The following is a 16,570-nucleotide window of genomic DNA, read 5'->3' as shown; positions in this document are numbered from 1 at the left end:
GACCAACCCCTGCCTGCCCCTCTAGCGGGACGCTTCGGGACCGCCCAGCTGGAGGACGCCAACCTCCAAAATGCCCTGCGACAGGTGTCCGTGGTGGACGGCAAACCCATGGATGGGGTAAGACAAATAATTTACCCTCACTTTGCCATTAAAGCTAATTTGTTGTATCAAGTGGTAATGAAGGACGGGGCACCCCTTGAGTTGTTATTGGTGCCCCGCCCTTTTGTGTCGGTGGTGCTCCAGATGGCCCACACCCACCTGTTGGGGGCCCACCTGGGGGTGGAGAAAACCCTGGAAAGAATCAAGGCCCGGTTTTACTGGCCCGGGGTGAAAAAAACGGTGGAGGACTACTGCCGGAGCTGTCCTGACTGCCAGCGGGTCGCCCCCCAGCCGCACCATCGCAATCCGCTGATCCCCTTACCCATTATTTCAATTCCCTTCAGTAGGATTGCGATGGATTTGGTGGGACCCCTCCCAAGGTCCAGTAAGGGATTCCAGTACATCTTGGTGGTGCTGGATTACGCCACTCGCTACCCAGAGGCCATTCCCCTTCGGACCATGGCCACCAAAGGTATTGCCAGGGAATTAATGATGTTATTTTCTCGTGTAGGCATCCCGGACGAGATCTTGACTGATCAGGGGACCCCCTTCATGTCAAGAATCATGAGGGACCTGTGCGGGCTAATGAAGGTAAACCAGTTAAGAACGTCGGTATACCACCCGCAGACAGACGGCCTAGTAGAGAGGTTTAATCAGACCCTGAAACGGATGCTCCGGAAAGCCATGGAGGCAGACGGACGTAATTGGGATCAGCTGCTCCCTTTCCTCATGTTCTCCATTCGTGAGGTTCCCCAGGCCTCCACGGGATTTTCCCCCTTCGAGCTGTTGTACGGAAGACGGCCCCGGGGACTCCTCGACCTGGCCAAAGAGGCCTGGGAACACCAGCCATCACCCCACCGTACGCTGGTGGAACACGTGGAAGAGGTAAGAGAGAGAATGGCAACAATTTGGCCGATGGTTCGAGAACACATGGCCGAGGCCCAGACTGCCCAAGCCCGGGTCTACAATAGGGGAACCCAGCCCAGAGAATTTAGCCCGGGGGACCGAGTCCTGGTATTAGTCCCCACATCTGAGTGCAAATTCCTGGCTCGGTGGAATGGACCCTATGAAATAATGGAAAAAATAGGAGAAGTGAACTACAGGGTAAGACAACCAGGGCGACGACATCCAACAAAGGTGTATCACATTAACCTGCTAAAAAAATGGGTGGCCCGTGAGGCCCTATTTTCCCTCTCTCTCTCTTCCCCTCCCACCACAGGAAAGACGGAGGCAGTAGAGGTCCCCATGGGAGAGCAGCTGACCCCCAGCCAAAAGCAAGACCTCCGCGAGCTAGTGGACCGATTCCGGGACGTCTTCTCTCCAGAGCCGGGGTACACCGACCTCATCCACCATCACATACATACCGAACCTGGGAAGAAGGTACGTCTCAGGCCGTATCGGGTGCCAGAAGCCAGGAGGACCGCCATTGAGACAGAGGTACGCAAAATGTTGCAGGCGGACATAATCGAGCCCTCCAGAAGCGATTGGTGTAGCCCCATCGTCCTCGTCCCCAAACCTGACGGCTCAGTCAGGTTCTGCAATGACTTCCGCCAGCTCAACCAGATCTCCAAATTCGACGCCTACCCGATGCCACGAGTGGACGAGATGATCGAACGGGTAGGGAGTGCCAGATTCATTACCACCCTGGACCTCACGAAGGGCTACTGGCAAGTGGCCTTGGCCCCCGAGGCCAGAGAGAAGACAGCCTTCGCCACCCCCGAGGGGCTGTACCAGTACAAACGGCTCCCCTTCGGTCTACACGGGGCCCCACCTACCTACCAGAGGCTGATGGACCAAGTCCTTCGGCCCCACCGAGAGTATGCCGCGGCGTACCTAGACGACATCGTCGTACATGGGGAGGAGTGGGGGACCCACCTGCGTCGGGTCGACGCCGTGCTCCGAGCCCTGAGGGGAGCGGGGCTAACAGCTAACCCCAAAAAGTGTCGCCTCGGCCTCCGAGATGCGGATTACCTGGGGTACACCATTGGGCGAGGTTGCGTCAAGCCCCAGGTAGGGAAGGTCGAGGCGATCCGGGAATGGCCCCGCCCCCTCACCAAGAAACAAGTAAGGGCATTTATTGGACTGGCGAGCTATTACAGGCGATTTGTCCCCCACTTTTCCTCCCTTGCAGCTCCCCTGACGGACCTAACAGGAAACCGGCTGCCAGAGCGGATCCAGTGGACAGCAGAGACAGAGGAGGCCTTCGAGAAACTCAAGAGGGTGCTGTGTTCAGAACCAGTGTTGGTGACCCCGGACTTTGAGAAACCGTTGGTGGTCCAGACCGACGCATCAGAGACCGGGGTAGGCGCCGTCCTGGCCCAAGTACAAAATGGTGAGGAACACCCGATAACATACATCAGCAGAAAACTCTTGCCCAGGGAACAGAAATATTCCACAGTGGAAAAAGAATGCCTAGCCATCAAGTGGGCCCTGGGCGAGCTCAAATATTACTTATTGGGACGAAAGTTCACTCTGGTCACCGACCATGCCCCATTGGTATGGATGTCGAGAAATAAAGAAAATAACGCCCGGGTCACCCGCTGGTTTCTGTCTCTGCAGCCCTATGCCTTCTCTGTCGTCCACAGATCCGGTGCCGCTCACGGAAACGCCGATGCCTTGTCCCGCAGGGACGCCTGGTGTTCCTGGAGCAGTCCTCCCCCCAGGTCAGATTTAAGGGGGGGGGTGTGTGGCAGCCGGGGTGGGCGAGCCCAGGGAGTAGTGATGGCAGGAAGATACTACAGACTACCAGAGAGAAATGGATTGCACTTTGCACACGCTCCCTTAGTGCCAGCAGGCAATCAGCGCAACAAGGCACACCTGAGAGAGCCGGCCAGTGGAGCTTCATGGGCGGATATAAAAGGAGAAGGAAGATGTGAAGTTGGAGGAGTAACTTAGGTGAAACCATTCAAGACGGTGAGATATTGTGAGACTACTTAGCAAACGACCCTGGAACGGAAGACTACCCCAACTGGATTGGCCCCGGCTACTGACCCCTGCTTGGAGGAGAACGACGCCCCTGCCCAATCCCTGGACCGTACGAGAATTGCGCCTTGTGTATCAGACCCCGGAACTGCACCTAGACCCTTCTCTTGCTTAACGGACTTGTATTGGCTGTGTGGCTGCTGTGTCGTTACCAATACCCCAGTAAAGTATTTGATTGCCACGTCTTTAAGTCTCCGTGTCTTTATAAGTATTGCATATTGTCCAGTAACACCCCTGACCACCCCGGGGGCTGTTACACCATGTACACTTCATTGTGTTGTGGGACAACAGTGAGCAAATGATCCTTGGCTGTGAAAGGGTTAACAGTGGTCGTGATCCAGCCATCGCAGTCGGCCACCGCTCAATTATTCAACGAGGTGCGATCTAGTTTCATCAACTGCCAACGCCGCTGCCAGCAGTCGGATGCAGAGGGAAATACACAGATAGACACACAAATTACCATCGGTGCTGAAGGTTTTTGGATAAAGAATCATCAGTAATGTGGACGTAATGACTAAGTGGATAAAGGCAAATAACAGAACAGGCTGAACAGTCTGTTATGTTCAGACAATGACATGTCTTTACTGTAATGCAGCCTTCAAAACCCGGAAAAGACAACAGTTATGCCATATACCGATACTACGATATCCACAATCAGTAGATAAGATAGTCTCGTGCCACGATATGATGCAATATCGATATATAGACAGCGTTTTCAACCAACTAACAAAGCTAACATTAGTTTAGCTAGCTAGCTACTAGTTAATAAAATGTGGTGGTGGCAGCAAAAATGTCCCGTCTAAAAAGCTTCTAATCCTGTGTATAAATAAATTATGCGTGTGTGTGTGTGTGTGTCTGTGTGTGTGTGTGTGTGTGTGTGTGTGTGTGTGTGTGTTGTGTTGGGGCATCAAACTCCATAATGTTCTGCTGTGGGTGTGAAATATTCCATGTTGTTTTCCATTATGGAAAAGCCACGTTGATTTATTGGATAATTTTCCATGTGAACATGCACGCGTGTGGAACAAAACATGGCGACTGCGGTGTTTCCCCAATAGTTCCTGCAGCGGGTCCTCCCATCGGGACTCGGTGCTGATAACCGGCCGCTTTCCTGATGTCACGCTTGTTTGCTGACAAAGGGGGGGAAAACATTACATCTCATTTTTCTCCCTCTCCAATCAAAACATTTTTCACAAAAAAACATGAAAATTTTCAACACCCTTAGTTCAAACAAACATGGTGACTGTATTTAATTCGATTGGCCTCTCGGTTCGGAGAGGTTGTGCGGCAACTTCAGGCCCTCTAAGCCTCTTTGGCTGACGCTCTTAACGTCTTTCAAACCAAGGAGTCGCTGTCCTTTTCACGTTGACACACAAGTCAGACATCTGCAGCCATCAGTAAAGAGCAGAGGACACACACAGTCGCGTTGTCACCCTCCATCACCGACACAATTAAGCTTGTTCAGATCGAAATGCACACAAACGTCAAAGACTGAGGCTTTATTAGATGGCACCGGCCCCAGGGGGTGATTAGTGTGGGGCGGACAGGCATTGAGAGGCAGTCCGAGGTTAGATTGGAAGACACTTGCGTCTCCCCCACATAATGACTCCCAGCTGTGCTACTCTCACTGTTTATGTTAGAGGAGTTCCACTGAAAACTCTTTTCCTCCCCGTGGTCGCTGACTGGAAACTTCTGTCATTGATTTTTCTCTACTGCTCTGTATTTATTGTATTCATCTGCTGTATTTCTCCGGGCTCTGCATACTCTTAACTCCACTGTTTCTTTTCTTGAACTCTCTTTTTCAATCCTCTCGCTGCATCTCATTTTCTATCCCTCCCACGCACTCTCTCCCTCCTTGCTTGTTCCTTTCCTCCTCTCCCTCCTCCTGCCATTTTTCTCCTTCGCCTCGATGCTAATTTGATTTTAAATATATTCTTTTCCTCCCCCTTGGAAGTTCTAACCCAGCTGCCCAACCCAGGCACCTCATCTCCAGCCAGGAAAAGGGAGATCTTGAGGGATTCATGAGAGTTGCTTTTACTGTCTCTCTCTCTCTCTCTCTCTCCCTCATTCTCAGGGCAAGCTGCCCAGATCCCCGCGAACAATTCCCAAAGAATTCAGTGCCTGAATTTAAATGATATGTTGCCACCTGTGTTGTTTTTTAAACAGTCGAGGTAGATTTGCAGGCAGTGTTGTGGCGATCGAGGGTCAGCCACGATTCCTAACATGAATTTGCAGTAACCACATAGGAGGCGAGATAGAGTTCAAACAAATGAATAAGTTCAAACTGTTTTTCAGAATACATCATAAACAATCTTCTCCTCTCTCCACACCACAGAACCTCTCTCTCTCTCTCTCTCTCTCTCTCACCCTGCCCACATACTTCATATGTATTTTTAGCCGGCATACAGTGAAAACAATGAACTTCTCACGTTGCGTAATATGATTGCAGATCTCTCCTATGCACACAATATGTGCACCGTATGTAGACCCATATTTGGTCGCCCAACACCCACTCTACCTGTCTGTTGCCTCACAGCTAATATCAGCTGAGGTTACAGAGCTGGCAACCGGCTATCATCTCTCTCACTGCACATTTCTTTCCCAGTGTGTAGGTGGTAAATCAGTGTGATTTACACTGCGGAGCTCGAGGTAAAATGATACAAGTTCTATCTTCGTCTTCACTCAGGCTGTTGGAGCTCTCAGTGATCTGCTGGAAATGGACAAATTCACTCCAGAACAAGCTCTACAATCAAATCTGTTCTATTACTGAGTGGCAGCACAAAATGAAAACATAATGAGGACGATGGCTCTGCAATCCACAAAGAATGAAGTGCATTCGTGAACAATTATTGTATCTCATTCACAGCATACATTGCGATTTGGATTGCATTGCCTTATAATCTTAGGCTATAAGACATGGAGGTAAAGCCACCTCATCCATTGATTTGTGGACTACGGTTTTACAGCCTCTAATTTGTCATTTTGGCCGTCACCATCTTGGTTTTTTGGAACCAGAAGTGACACGTAGTACAACCGAAACCTGAATGAGACGTTTTCATAGGTTACGATTGACTTTCATGAACTGAAAAGACACTGTGAAAGGCTTCAAGTTTTGAGACGAAAACACCCAGATCCAACAACACTGTGGTAGTGTCCTGTCAATCACAAGGTAGCCCCGCCCTAACGCATAACCTGCTTTATCGTCTATTTTACTCTAAATGGGACCATCTTTTACTAAATGAACATCGTGCTGTATTGAAGAAGACTTGAAACTACCAACTGAGACCATGAACCCATGTGTACAAAGCGGTTGTTATAAATGGGTAAAGTGACTCAGCTGTGTGATTAAGTCGCCTGCTGTGTTAAAATGCCCTGCAGACAACAGAATGTCCCGCCTACATATGCTGCAGCATTTAGATCTCTTTTATAGATTTTAAACGACGCAAATACCAATGTTGTGGCGTAGTTTCACGCCACTTCCTAGCTGAGAATGATCCCATCTCTACATGGAGCTCTTCTGCCATCTTCTTCACATGTTTTGTCATCGTGAACTAATGGATGAACCTTTGAATGTATATTTGTTTGTTTTTTTACCTGTATAAAAGACAAGTACACACCTTTCTCATTCTCTTCCAGGAGGCTCTTGCCCAGGCTGAAGCCCAAGCGCAGCAGGCCCAATCCCAGTCACGGCCCCCAGTCGACCCGTCCGAGGTCGCGCCACGTCTGTGCCACCTGATGCGCTCTGACACGGGCTACGGCTTCAACCTCCACAGTGACCGATCCAGGCCCGGACAGTACATCCGCTCCCTGGACCGAGGATCCCCTGCAGACCACGCCGGGCTCCGGCCACAAGACAGGCTGATAGAGGTAAGGACGGAGGAGCGTGGATGGAGTGAAATGACAGCGTTAGTTAGACTTACTTCTTCTTTTTTTGTTTTATATGGGGTCCGGTTAGAAATCATGTTTTATTATTTGGTTAGTATAAGTGGTGAAATTATTTTGGTGGCAGGTCATGGGGAGCATAGATGGCAATAGAAAACACTCTTAATAGAAAACGATGCAGTCGAGATGATTTCTAACAGGTTTTGGTGCAGGTCTGAATACAGAAATGCAGATGTTTATGTGACATAAACAGATTCAACGTTACACCCCTTGTGTGTCGGTGTTGTGTGAGCGGTTTGAGGGGTTTTATGTGTGTGGGGTGAGGGGAAACCTCCACAGTAGAAGTGATAAACTGGAAGAATATTGAGCATTATGTGAGCGCTTTCATGCACACATGCTCTTGCAGACCGGGGCAGAGGAATGAGGAGATCATGAAATATGTGCGCACACTAATGAGGTGATTATTGAGAAATGATTCTGGTTTAGTCTGGTACGTGTCAGAGAATAATATGATTTACTGTGTGTGGTGAAAATCCCTTGAGGGGCCTCTTGTAGCGCTTCATCTTGCCACTTTGGAACGTGTTTTTTCCGTCTATTGTGTGTGGCAACGCTCCTGATTTTTGCACGTTCTTCACCTTTCCACACAACCATCCTATCCATTACCTCCAAATAAATGTACATGTCTGCTTAGATGACCTTCTCTCGTGCATATTGACACGCCAACACACAGCGCTGCCTACCAGGGCTTTTCAAGTCCAGTAGCTCTCGGCTGCTCAGAACATCACCAGAAGTCAACTGATTATTTAAAGATGACACAAGTAAGATAGAGGGAGAGCACCTGAAATATTGGAGACTTGCTAAATACGACAATACAAATAAAAGTCAGTCATCTGTGGACAATTCTTAAAATATTCCCTTATCAGGATCAAATATACAGAGTGCTTTATCTCTCAAATGTTGGCAGTAACATCATTTTCATCATAAGTCGTTTTTCATCTGAGTGTAAACACACAACATTCACCCTTCATTCCCATGACCTTTGGCCTCGCTGGCTGTACATCAGTGTCCAGACCACGCTGCAGAACAAGCCAAACAGCACCCTGGTAGGGTCTGATAGTGAGGTGAAACAGAGTTCATTTCGGATCTCCCAAAATGTAAAGGAACAAATGAATTCAATGTTTTGCATGTTTGCACATTTTTGACAATTTTTTGTTTATTTTCTTACGTTCCAGGCAGCTATTTTTTCCATTTGAGAGGTAGTTCATGACAACATTTAAAAAAGATCAGCATGCAGGGACTTTAAAGTTGCTTGACAAAAACAAAAAGATGAATTTTGTGTTGCATGATAAGTTGAGATGAGTTGATACAGTTGAGGGCAGGGCCTGTTTTTAAAATGCTTCCTGTGTGTAGCTGGAGGCGGCAGCCTTAGCTTCGCACATATACTGGAAACAGGGGAACAGGGGGCTTGCCTGGCTCTGCCCAAAAGTAATGAAAAACTCACTAAGTAACACGTTATATCTGTTTTGTTTAATCCGTACAAAAACGAAAGTATAAGTTGTGCGCCAAGAAATGGAACGACGTCTTGGTTGCAAGGAGACACGGCCTGGAGCCATGCTAATTGTTTCCAGTCTCAATGCTAAGCTAAGCTAACTGGCTGCTACATATTTACCACACAGATATGAGAGGGATATCAATCTTCTAACCTAACTCTTGAGTCTTGTATTGGAGTTTCTAGAGACGGGGACAAATTACAAAGTTTTTTTTTTTTAATTTTCGGTCATCGCATTTGATTTTCATATTGTAGTGAACTCACTAGATGGAAGACAATTTCTAGGTAGGAAATTAGTCAAAAACTTTATGATGTGCGTTGCGAAATGGTGAACTGTAATATAAAATGTATGGACTAAAAAACGGATAACCGTGGTCTGATAACTATGATCAGGGCCACCAAGCAGAGCTACAGCCGTCTGTAAAAGGCAGAATGTTGCCGATCACTTTTCAGTGACATTAAAATACTGATGTTCTGATGCTCCACTGGAACAATAGACGGCTGATGAGAGTGTGTGGGAACATCCTGTACCAGGTCACTGATGACAGTCACTTACCTCTCTACGTCTCTCCATGGACACGTAAATTGAAGATGACATTTAGGCCAAATTAAGTTAAATTAAAGGAGTTTTATTTGCATGATGCACATGTACATTTCCAAAGCAAATATAAAAATATGAAATAGAACAAGATATCTGATAAAATGCCCATAGTCAAAGCTAAAACTTAATCAGCAACTAATTTGGTATGAATCGTTTAGTTTTTTTAAGCATTAAAAAATGAATATTTCTTAAACGTGGCTTTTCCAATGTTAAGATTTACTGCTTTCATCTTCTGATTTTGGACAGTTGGACTAAAAGGAAGAAAGTGTGAGGTTTTGAATTTATATTTTCACGATAACACTTTACAGACTAAACGGTTAATCGAGAGCAATTGATTGGTTGGTTGCAGCCCAAGTTGAATTGTTCCAAACAAACAAAATGTCTAAAGATGTTTAAACTCTATTCACCTTGTTGTTATTTCATATGAATGTTTACTGTTTGCAAAAAATGTTGAAGTGTTTTTGCAATTATCTTAGATTTCCTGCGGGACACTGTAAAGTCAACCTCATGAGACTTTAAGTTTACTGGTAAATATGTGATTTCCGCCAGCTAAAACACTTGATCCCAGCATATTAGTTTTGTTTGGACTGAAAAATCTAGCAGTTGGCTGCTATTTGTGTGTGTGTGTGTGTGTGTGTGTGTGTGTGTGTGTGTGTGTGTGTGTGTGTGTGTGTGTGTGTGTGTGTGTTTGTGTGTGTGTGTGTGTGCGTGTGTGTGTGTGCGTGCAACCGTCTCTCTGACCATGCGTCAAGAGAGCGTTTGTGTTATCTGTCAGCAGCCTGTTAGCGAGGTGAACAGCCATGACACGGATCTCTGTCTCTCGCCGTCTTCTTCTCTCACCACGCCCCATTACACTGGAGGTCTATCAGCGGCAGCTAGCGTTTGGCAGACATGTTTGGCAGAAGCAGTGACACCACTGAATCGGCCTCTCTGCTCTGCCTGCGCTCAACAGTGCATACTCTGGACCTCTCACACACTCGAGGGTGACATCAATGAACATACGAGCCGTACCCACAAACACATTTGGAGTTAATTTCATGATAGGCCACAGATCAGCTCACAGAGATTTCACACCTGTGTGAAATCTCTTACAAAGCCAGCCCAGGATGTTGTTTAGAAACATGCTAGCGTCGCGTGTGTTACCACTTTGGTCCGGACTGAAATGTCTCAATAACTACTGGAGGGGGGAGTTGTTATTAAATGCTGTACATACATGCATAGTCCCCAGAGGATGAATCCTGATGGATTGACAAAATCTTGTGCAGATGTTTTATTGGGGAGGCGGCCCGCTGACTTTTCCTTCAGCGCCATTCGTGGTTTAAGACCAACACCCACACAACGAATGAATTCCCATCATCCTCTGCTGTAGCCTACTTGGCCTTAACTTCTAATTAGCAGAGGTTAGCATGCTAACATGAGGGTGACCATGGCAAACCTTTTTACCTGCTTAGCATCAGCATGTTAGCATTGTCATTGTCACTCTTTAGCATTTTGACGTTAGCATTTAGCTCAAAGCACCGCTGTGCCTCAGTACAGCCTCACAGAGCTTCTGGCAAGACTAGTTTTGTTCAAACTGTGGTCAGGCAGAGATAAATAGGCATTTAATTTAGGGGCAAGGACAATGAATAATGACAAAATTACTTTTGCAAGAGCCTTTGTCCTTCATTTCAATCATCAAACAGTGTCCTTGGTGCTAAGAGATCATGAACTCTTTCTGCACAGAATGAAAAGTAATCTTTCCACTGGAAAAAACAAACAAACATGAAAGCTGTTGTGGGAACATTAAATTCCCACTAATTTATTACCAAAATCCGTAGCTAAATTAATTTGATCAATTAAATTTGGTTGCTGAGTCATGCATTACCTATAACAGCTTTTGTCCTGGTCCTGAAGTTTCAACAGGCTTCAATTCCTGTCAACATCTAAATCACCTCTCATGGTTGGCTGCTTGGTCTCTGTAAAAACGGAGCTTATGAGATTTTGCCTCGACACTAAACTGGATACCAAAGATTTTGAATCTGTGCCTGTGTGTGTGTGTGAATTAGGATTTATGGTACAAGAAATAAAATCTAAAACCAAGTGAAAGTAGAAATCCCCCTTGGCAGAAAGAGAGAAATGTATTGCTATACCCCTTTTTTCTTGGAATTGAACGTGTGAAGGTGCAGGTGTTTTGATCCGAGGTTAGTCTAGCTGCTCTTACAAACACGAACACACACACACCACGTCAAAAATGTGCCAGTGAACGTCAGGTGGCTGGACTCTCCTTGGCTTTGATGAGACACTCACTTAAACACACACACACACACACAGTATTAAAAGGTTCCCAGAAGGATAGTCCCATGAGAAATAAGCGTCTGTACTGTTCCTACAGCGTGTATTAATTCGCCCTGTGCACAGAGAGCAGAGTGAATTGTCTTGTGTGGGATGGACTGTTAATGAAGGGCTGTGAAACATGACCCAACACCTGCTGTTTGGCTGAATACAAAGATGCTTGTTCTCTCTGTATCAAACTGTCTGTCTGTGTCCCTGTCTGTCTTATCTGTCTGTCATGAGTCCTGGGAAAAAAGGATCGATTTTTTTATATGAAAGAGAGAGAGCTGAGGAGCTGTTCACATTTTCCATCTGTTGATTCCACTCTTTCTTTGTGTTGTCTTCTTTCCACTCTCTCTCTCTTTCTCTCGCTCTCCTTTCCCAGAAAGTCTCTCATCGCACCTATTTGCCTACAGACCTATTTCCCACCTATTTTTCTCACCTACAAATGAGAGCAAAAAGTTGAGGAGTTTGTTTTCCTCTCTTCTTCACGACGTCCCATCTTGTCACAAGCGGTGAATTTTAAACAAATTCCCCCTCAGGACTCGGACACCTGAAACCCGCACTATAGCCGGGAGCCCAGGAGAGCCATCAATAATTGATTGTGTATCAACACGAACTTGGCGTGACGCGAAGCTGCCTGCCTCAGAGAGGCCAAGGTCTAGACAAAGCAGGTCTCCAAATGCACGCAGCATCTTGATAAGAGCAAGCAATAACAGGCTATTGTGTTTTTCTAGGGCAATATTGTCACATAGATGGTCAGTCACATGCACACAGAGTCATTCTGTCCCTCTGTTGGACTGTCTCTGGCCCTAATATTGCTTGATCGGTGAAATCCCTTTCACACGGGCTCCACTTAGTGGACAAATGAGGTTGCACAGTGTTTGTTGACAATGTCAACAATGAAAAAAAAGAGTGATGGGAAGGTTCATTCAGATGCTATATTCAAAATAAAGCTGAATGTAACCAACCCACTGACCCGGAGAGTTTTGTGTTGGAAAAATCTGATTTGGTTGTAAATGTCTCTTAAGCAGAAATCACAATTAACTGGGAACCTTACGGTTCTGGTCGGCCGTGCCAACATGTTTTGGTCTTGTACATTTACTGAGCGCTTCTGAGACAAAGCGGGACAATAAATTAAGAAAAGTAAAAGTGAACGATGTGATATGGTTGAATTAAACTCAAAAGTTGAGTCAAAAGTAATAACAAAGCAGTGGATGACCGACCCCCTTCGAAAGAAACGTGTCCAAAAAAGTAAACTGTATTAAACTGCATTATGAAGCTTCAGTCACAAACAGAGCCACATGTCATATATTCAAATCTACAGATGTCATGGGCGTTCATTGATCTTTGCCCCGGTTAAAAAAGAAAAATGAGTGCAGGAAGTAACACTGTCATTTTCCTCATAAGCAGTTTTTCCTCTCAGTGTACGCACATAACATTCACCCTTCATTTGCAGCAAAAGTGCCCTCTTGGATGCCCCTGTGCGGTAGATAAAACATGATAAAGTGCTGTCTAGGGTGCGTCTCTAGTGGAGAAAGGCGAGATGTAGTGCCATATAGACTTCCCTAAATACTTCTGCACGCTGGTGCTGTTTTTTTCACCCTTGCCCCTCATGATGGAGAACCAAGGGCTATAACAACCAACCAACCAAACCATTTAAAAAGATCCTTCCTTCCTACAAAAACAACCCTTTATGTTTGTCTCTGTGTTCTCCAGGTAAATGGTGTGAACATCGAGGGTATGCGGCATGCGGAGGTGGTGGCCTTCATAAAGAAAGGGGGAGATGAGACCTGGCTGTTGGTGGTGGACTCAGAAACCGACGAACACTTCAAGAGGAGAGGGATTGTCCCCGCGGTCAGCCATCTCAGAGGTAGGACTAACAAAAGGCTGTGTGGTACGTATAAACTTTTAGGAGACAACTAGGCAATTAGAAAGTCCAAGCAGGTATTTTACTGCAAATAATGAGGTTGTCAACACATCTGTGTAACATTTTAGTTTCATCGTTTTTTAAAGAAAATTTCCTGGAAAATGGCTACATCAAAACCCATCATACATTTTTCTTTCGAAACGTTCTGTGCAGCTGTGTTTTAAATGCTTTGACTTATTTGATAGAGTGATTCAATCGTTCGAAATTAATTGGGCCCATAACAACTCCATGGCCGGAAGAAATATCATGCAAGAGTTTCTGTGCCTGGAATTAATAAAGGTGGTGGTTGTTGTTGTAACAGGATGTGAGATACTCGTCTGGATAGACATTAAACAATTGAGTTAGTAAGCTAATTCAACACTGTCTTGATTTTCCCTAGAATAAAAATCAAATGGCATCGTCCTTCCTGGTTAACTTAGAAATCCTTAGGTATCTATGGACCTGTAAAATTAAGCATGAGGTCTTGACTCATGCAACACTCTCAAACCTTAAAATGCATGACAACAGACCTTTGAGACATACATCTGTTGACCGAGATCCCGTCCCTTTGAATATGAACTATGTATAAAGATGATAACGTATACACTAGTGAAAAACGACAATATCTTGGCTTGTTTGTTTGTTTTCACAGACTATGACGGTCCGTCCATATCCAACGGCTCCCCTAACCCTCAGATCAACGGCAGCTCCACCACACAGTCCTTCAGGTCCACTCACTCCGACCTCAGCAGCCAGGGCAACAGCACGCAGGTGGGTGTGAGCATTCATGCGTGGTGCTGTATTTGGTCTTTGGTGTCTCACATGAAAGACAGTACCCTCAACGCTTCTGTCTGTCTCTCCGTCTCCAATGATATCTCCCGTCTAGCTGGCGGATGATGATGGCGGCCTGCTGATGGACCCGTTCGCTGAGATGGGCCTGAGTTTGAGCGCTACGGCAGCAGAAGAAAAGTTAAAGGTCCATTCCAAAGAAAAGAAGAAGGCGCCGCAGATGGACTGGATGAAGAAATACGAGCTGTTCAGCAACTTCTGAGGCTTCCCGTCCCCGAGGACACTACAAACACCAGAAATGTGAGCTCTCTGCAGGCCTCTGCGAGGACGAGGAAGAACCAACACCCCCCCATACAACGGAAGATATTTTGTTCCTGGAATTACATGTGACAAAAGGAATAAGTTGTACCTCTTCAAAGTACAACATAAAGGAAGTGCTTTCTGAGTGCAAAAACTGTGAATAATTTGCGAAAATCACAATGTTCAGAAGGAAGAGCATCTTTAAAAGCATCGTGTACTTGTGTCAGGTCGGAGCGTTACAAATTGACCGAAATCCTTTTTTCCTTTACTTTAACCCTCTTATTCTCCCTACTTAAGAGACTTGTTTCAAACAAATGAGGGAGACAGTTATTTTTATATTTAAAAAGTATAAACAACTATAAAAACAAATTTTAAAAACAGTAACCCGTCATCATGGACTGCATTGAAAGAGTTTTACGGACACTGTGACAATAATGATTGTGGACATTGTGGGAGTTTTGGCCCATCAGCCAGAGGAATCCCAAAGTTGGCAGAAGATCACTGTGAAAGAGTTGAGACCCTCCAGCCCACGCAGATGTTGGATAATAATCCCCCACAAAGCAAAGGATGGCTGTGTGCACTGGTTGTGTGTGATGTCTCCGACATGTGTTTGTACTTTTACATAGAGTTCATTCACTGATCATCAGATCAGCCCTGCTTTATTCAAAGAATAATTCATGTTGCTTGTTATTTAGCACTCCGTCTTAGTAATGTATCACCACTAACCTCTTTTCCGAAAGTGCTCCAGTGTACATGTGCATAAGGGATGCACCACTAACAATACATGTACCGGTATTGATAAAGTGAACAATGGAAACTGGGACGTGGAAGAAAGGAACGTTTTCTCAGGACGCGATGAAGGAATTTATCGTTGGAGGAGGCTTGATGTGAACAGCAGAGGGCAAAGTTGCACCACAAATAGAGGATCCGTTTGACACTTAAACTAAACAGAGTGGAAGTTCATCCTGGCTGTTTTTTCGGATTGTGTCTGACAACTTCTTCGTTAGGAGCAGTAACCAAGCAACAGTCCGCCACAAAGTTGCAAAGTAAAAACAACTTTGTTTTTTGTACGGATTAAACAAACGAGATACAGCATGTTAGTGAGTGAGCTTTAGAGGTGCCAGGCTAGTTTCCCCTTGTGTCTAGTCTTTATGCTAAGCTAAGCTAACCAGCTGCTACCTATTTACCTTACATTAACTGGCTACTTCCAGTAGCTTCATATGTACCACACAGTCAATCTTCTCATCTAACTAACCACCAAAATAAGAGTATTTCGCAAAAATGTCGTACCATTCCTTCAATTAAATACGGGCCAGGAACGAAAGCAGCAAGCAGTATGTTGGAGTGAAAAGATGTGATGGACATGAGTGAGAGCAGGTTGTTGGGCGGAGGGAGTGTAGGAGCGGCTTCACAGTGAGGTCAGAGATGCTCTGGAGGATCTACTGAGAGAGACTGTGGGAGCCAGGGAGCTTACTGAGGATTACTACACACACAGGGACAGCTGTCATACACACGTTTGGAGCACAGTGTGTGTGTGTGTGTGTGTGTGTGTGTGTGGAGAAGGTATAAATGCCGTAATCCAGTGTTGATAAAATACATTCCAACAGGAGGGCCTGCGAGTTGGAGAGTCATACATGTGGACGTCTTGTCTTTGTTTTGTGCCCGTGCATTCGCTCAGCCGGTGTCTTGATTCATCTCTACATCACTCTGTTTGTTCTGACAGTCACAACAAAAAATACTCTGTGTTACCATGGCTGATGTATATACAGTATAAGTATACAGTATATATGGCAGGTTGCATTTTTTCAATAAAGTGTGACAATGGCCTTTTTGAATAGCCCAAGCTGGTACTTTGTTTTGAACCTCTTTGTGCGTCTGTAACTATCTCATCCTCTCACATTCCTCAGTTGTATTGGTCTCTTTTATTGGTTGGGCTACTACAATATCTCCCATTTGCTCCCGTTTCCTCTCTTTCTCTCCCTCTCAACCACCGCTCCCTCCGTCTCTCTTGCTGAGGATTATGCCAGCGTACAATTTCAGTGTCAGCCTGTTCTCATACAATTCAGCCGACTGTCAGTAGTTAAGCTGCTGAGAGCTTTCAGGCCACACAAAAGTTAAACAGAAGTCAAAAGTGAGTCAGTTAAATTGTACT

At 45.7% G+C, this 16,570-nt stretch overlaps 1 protein-coding gene across 1 annotated transcript in view; it reads left to right on the top strand.

Moving 5' to 3' along the window:
• The window catches only part of LOC306787153 (Na(+)/H(+) exchange regulatory cofactor NHE-RF2), a 31,507-nt gene extending 15,832 nt beyond the window's left edge, over window positions 1-15,675 (top strand). The window contains exons 3-6 of the mRNA XM_079282214.1: window positions 6,715-6,945; window positions 13,140-13,293; window positions 13,982-14,100; window positions 14,216-15,675. Of these exons, the coding sequence (XP_079138340.1) occupies window positions 6,715-6,945; window positions 13,140-13,293; window positions 13,982-14,100; window positions 14,216-14,380 (669 nt within the window). The 3' untranslated portion in view covers window positions 14,381-15,675. The remainder of the gene's footprint in view (window positions 1-6,714; window positions 6,946-13,139; window positions 13,294-13,981; window positions 14,101-14,215) is intronic.
• The last annotated feature ends 895 nt before the right edge of the window (window positions 15,676-16,570 follow it).

Source organism: Melanostigma gelatinosum (genome assembly GCF_949748355.1).
Source record: "Melanostigma gelatinosum genome assembly, chromosome: 13".
Taxonomy (NCBI): domain Eukaryota; kingdom Metazoa; phylum Chordata; class Actinopteri; order Perciformes; family Zoarcidae; genus Melanostigma; species Melanostigma gelatinosum.
Note: the sequence above shows the minus strand (reverse complement) of the source record. Positions and strands in the feature narration are given on the sequence as shown.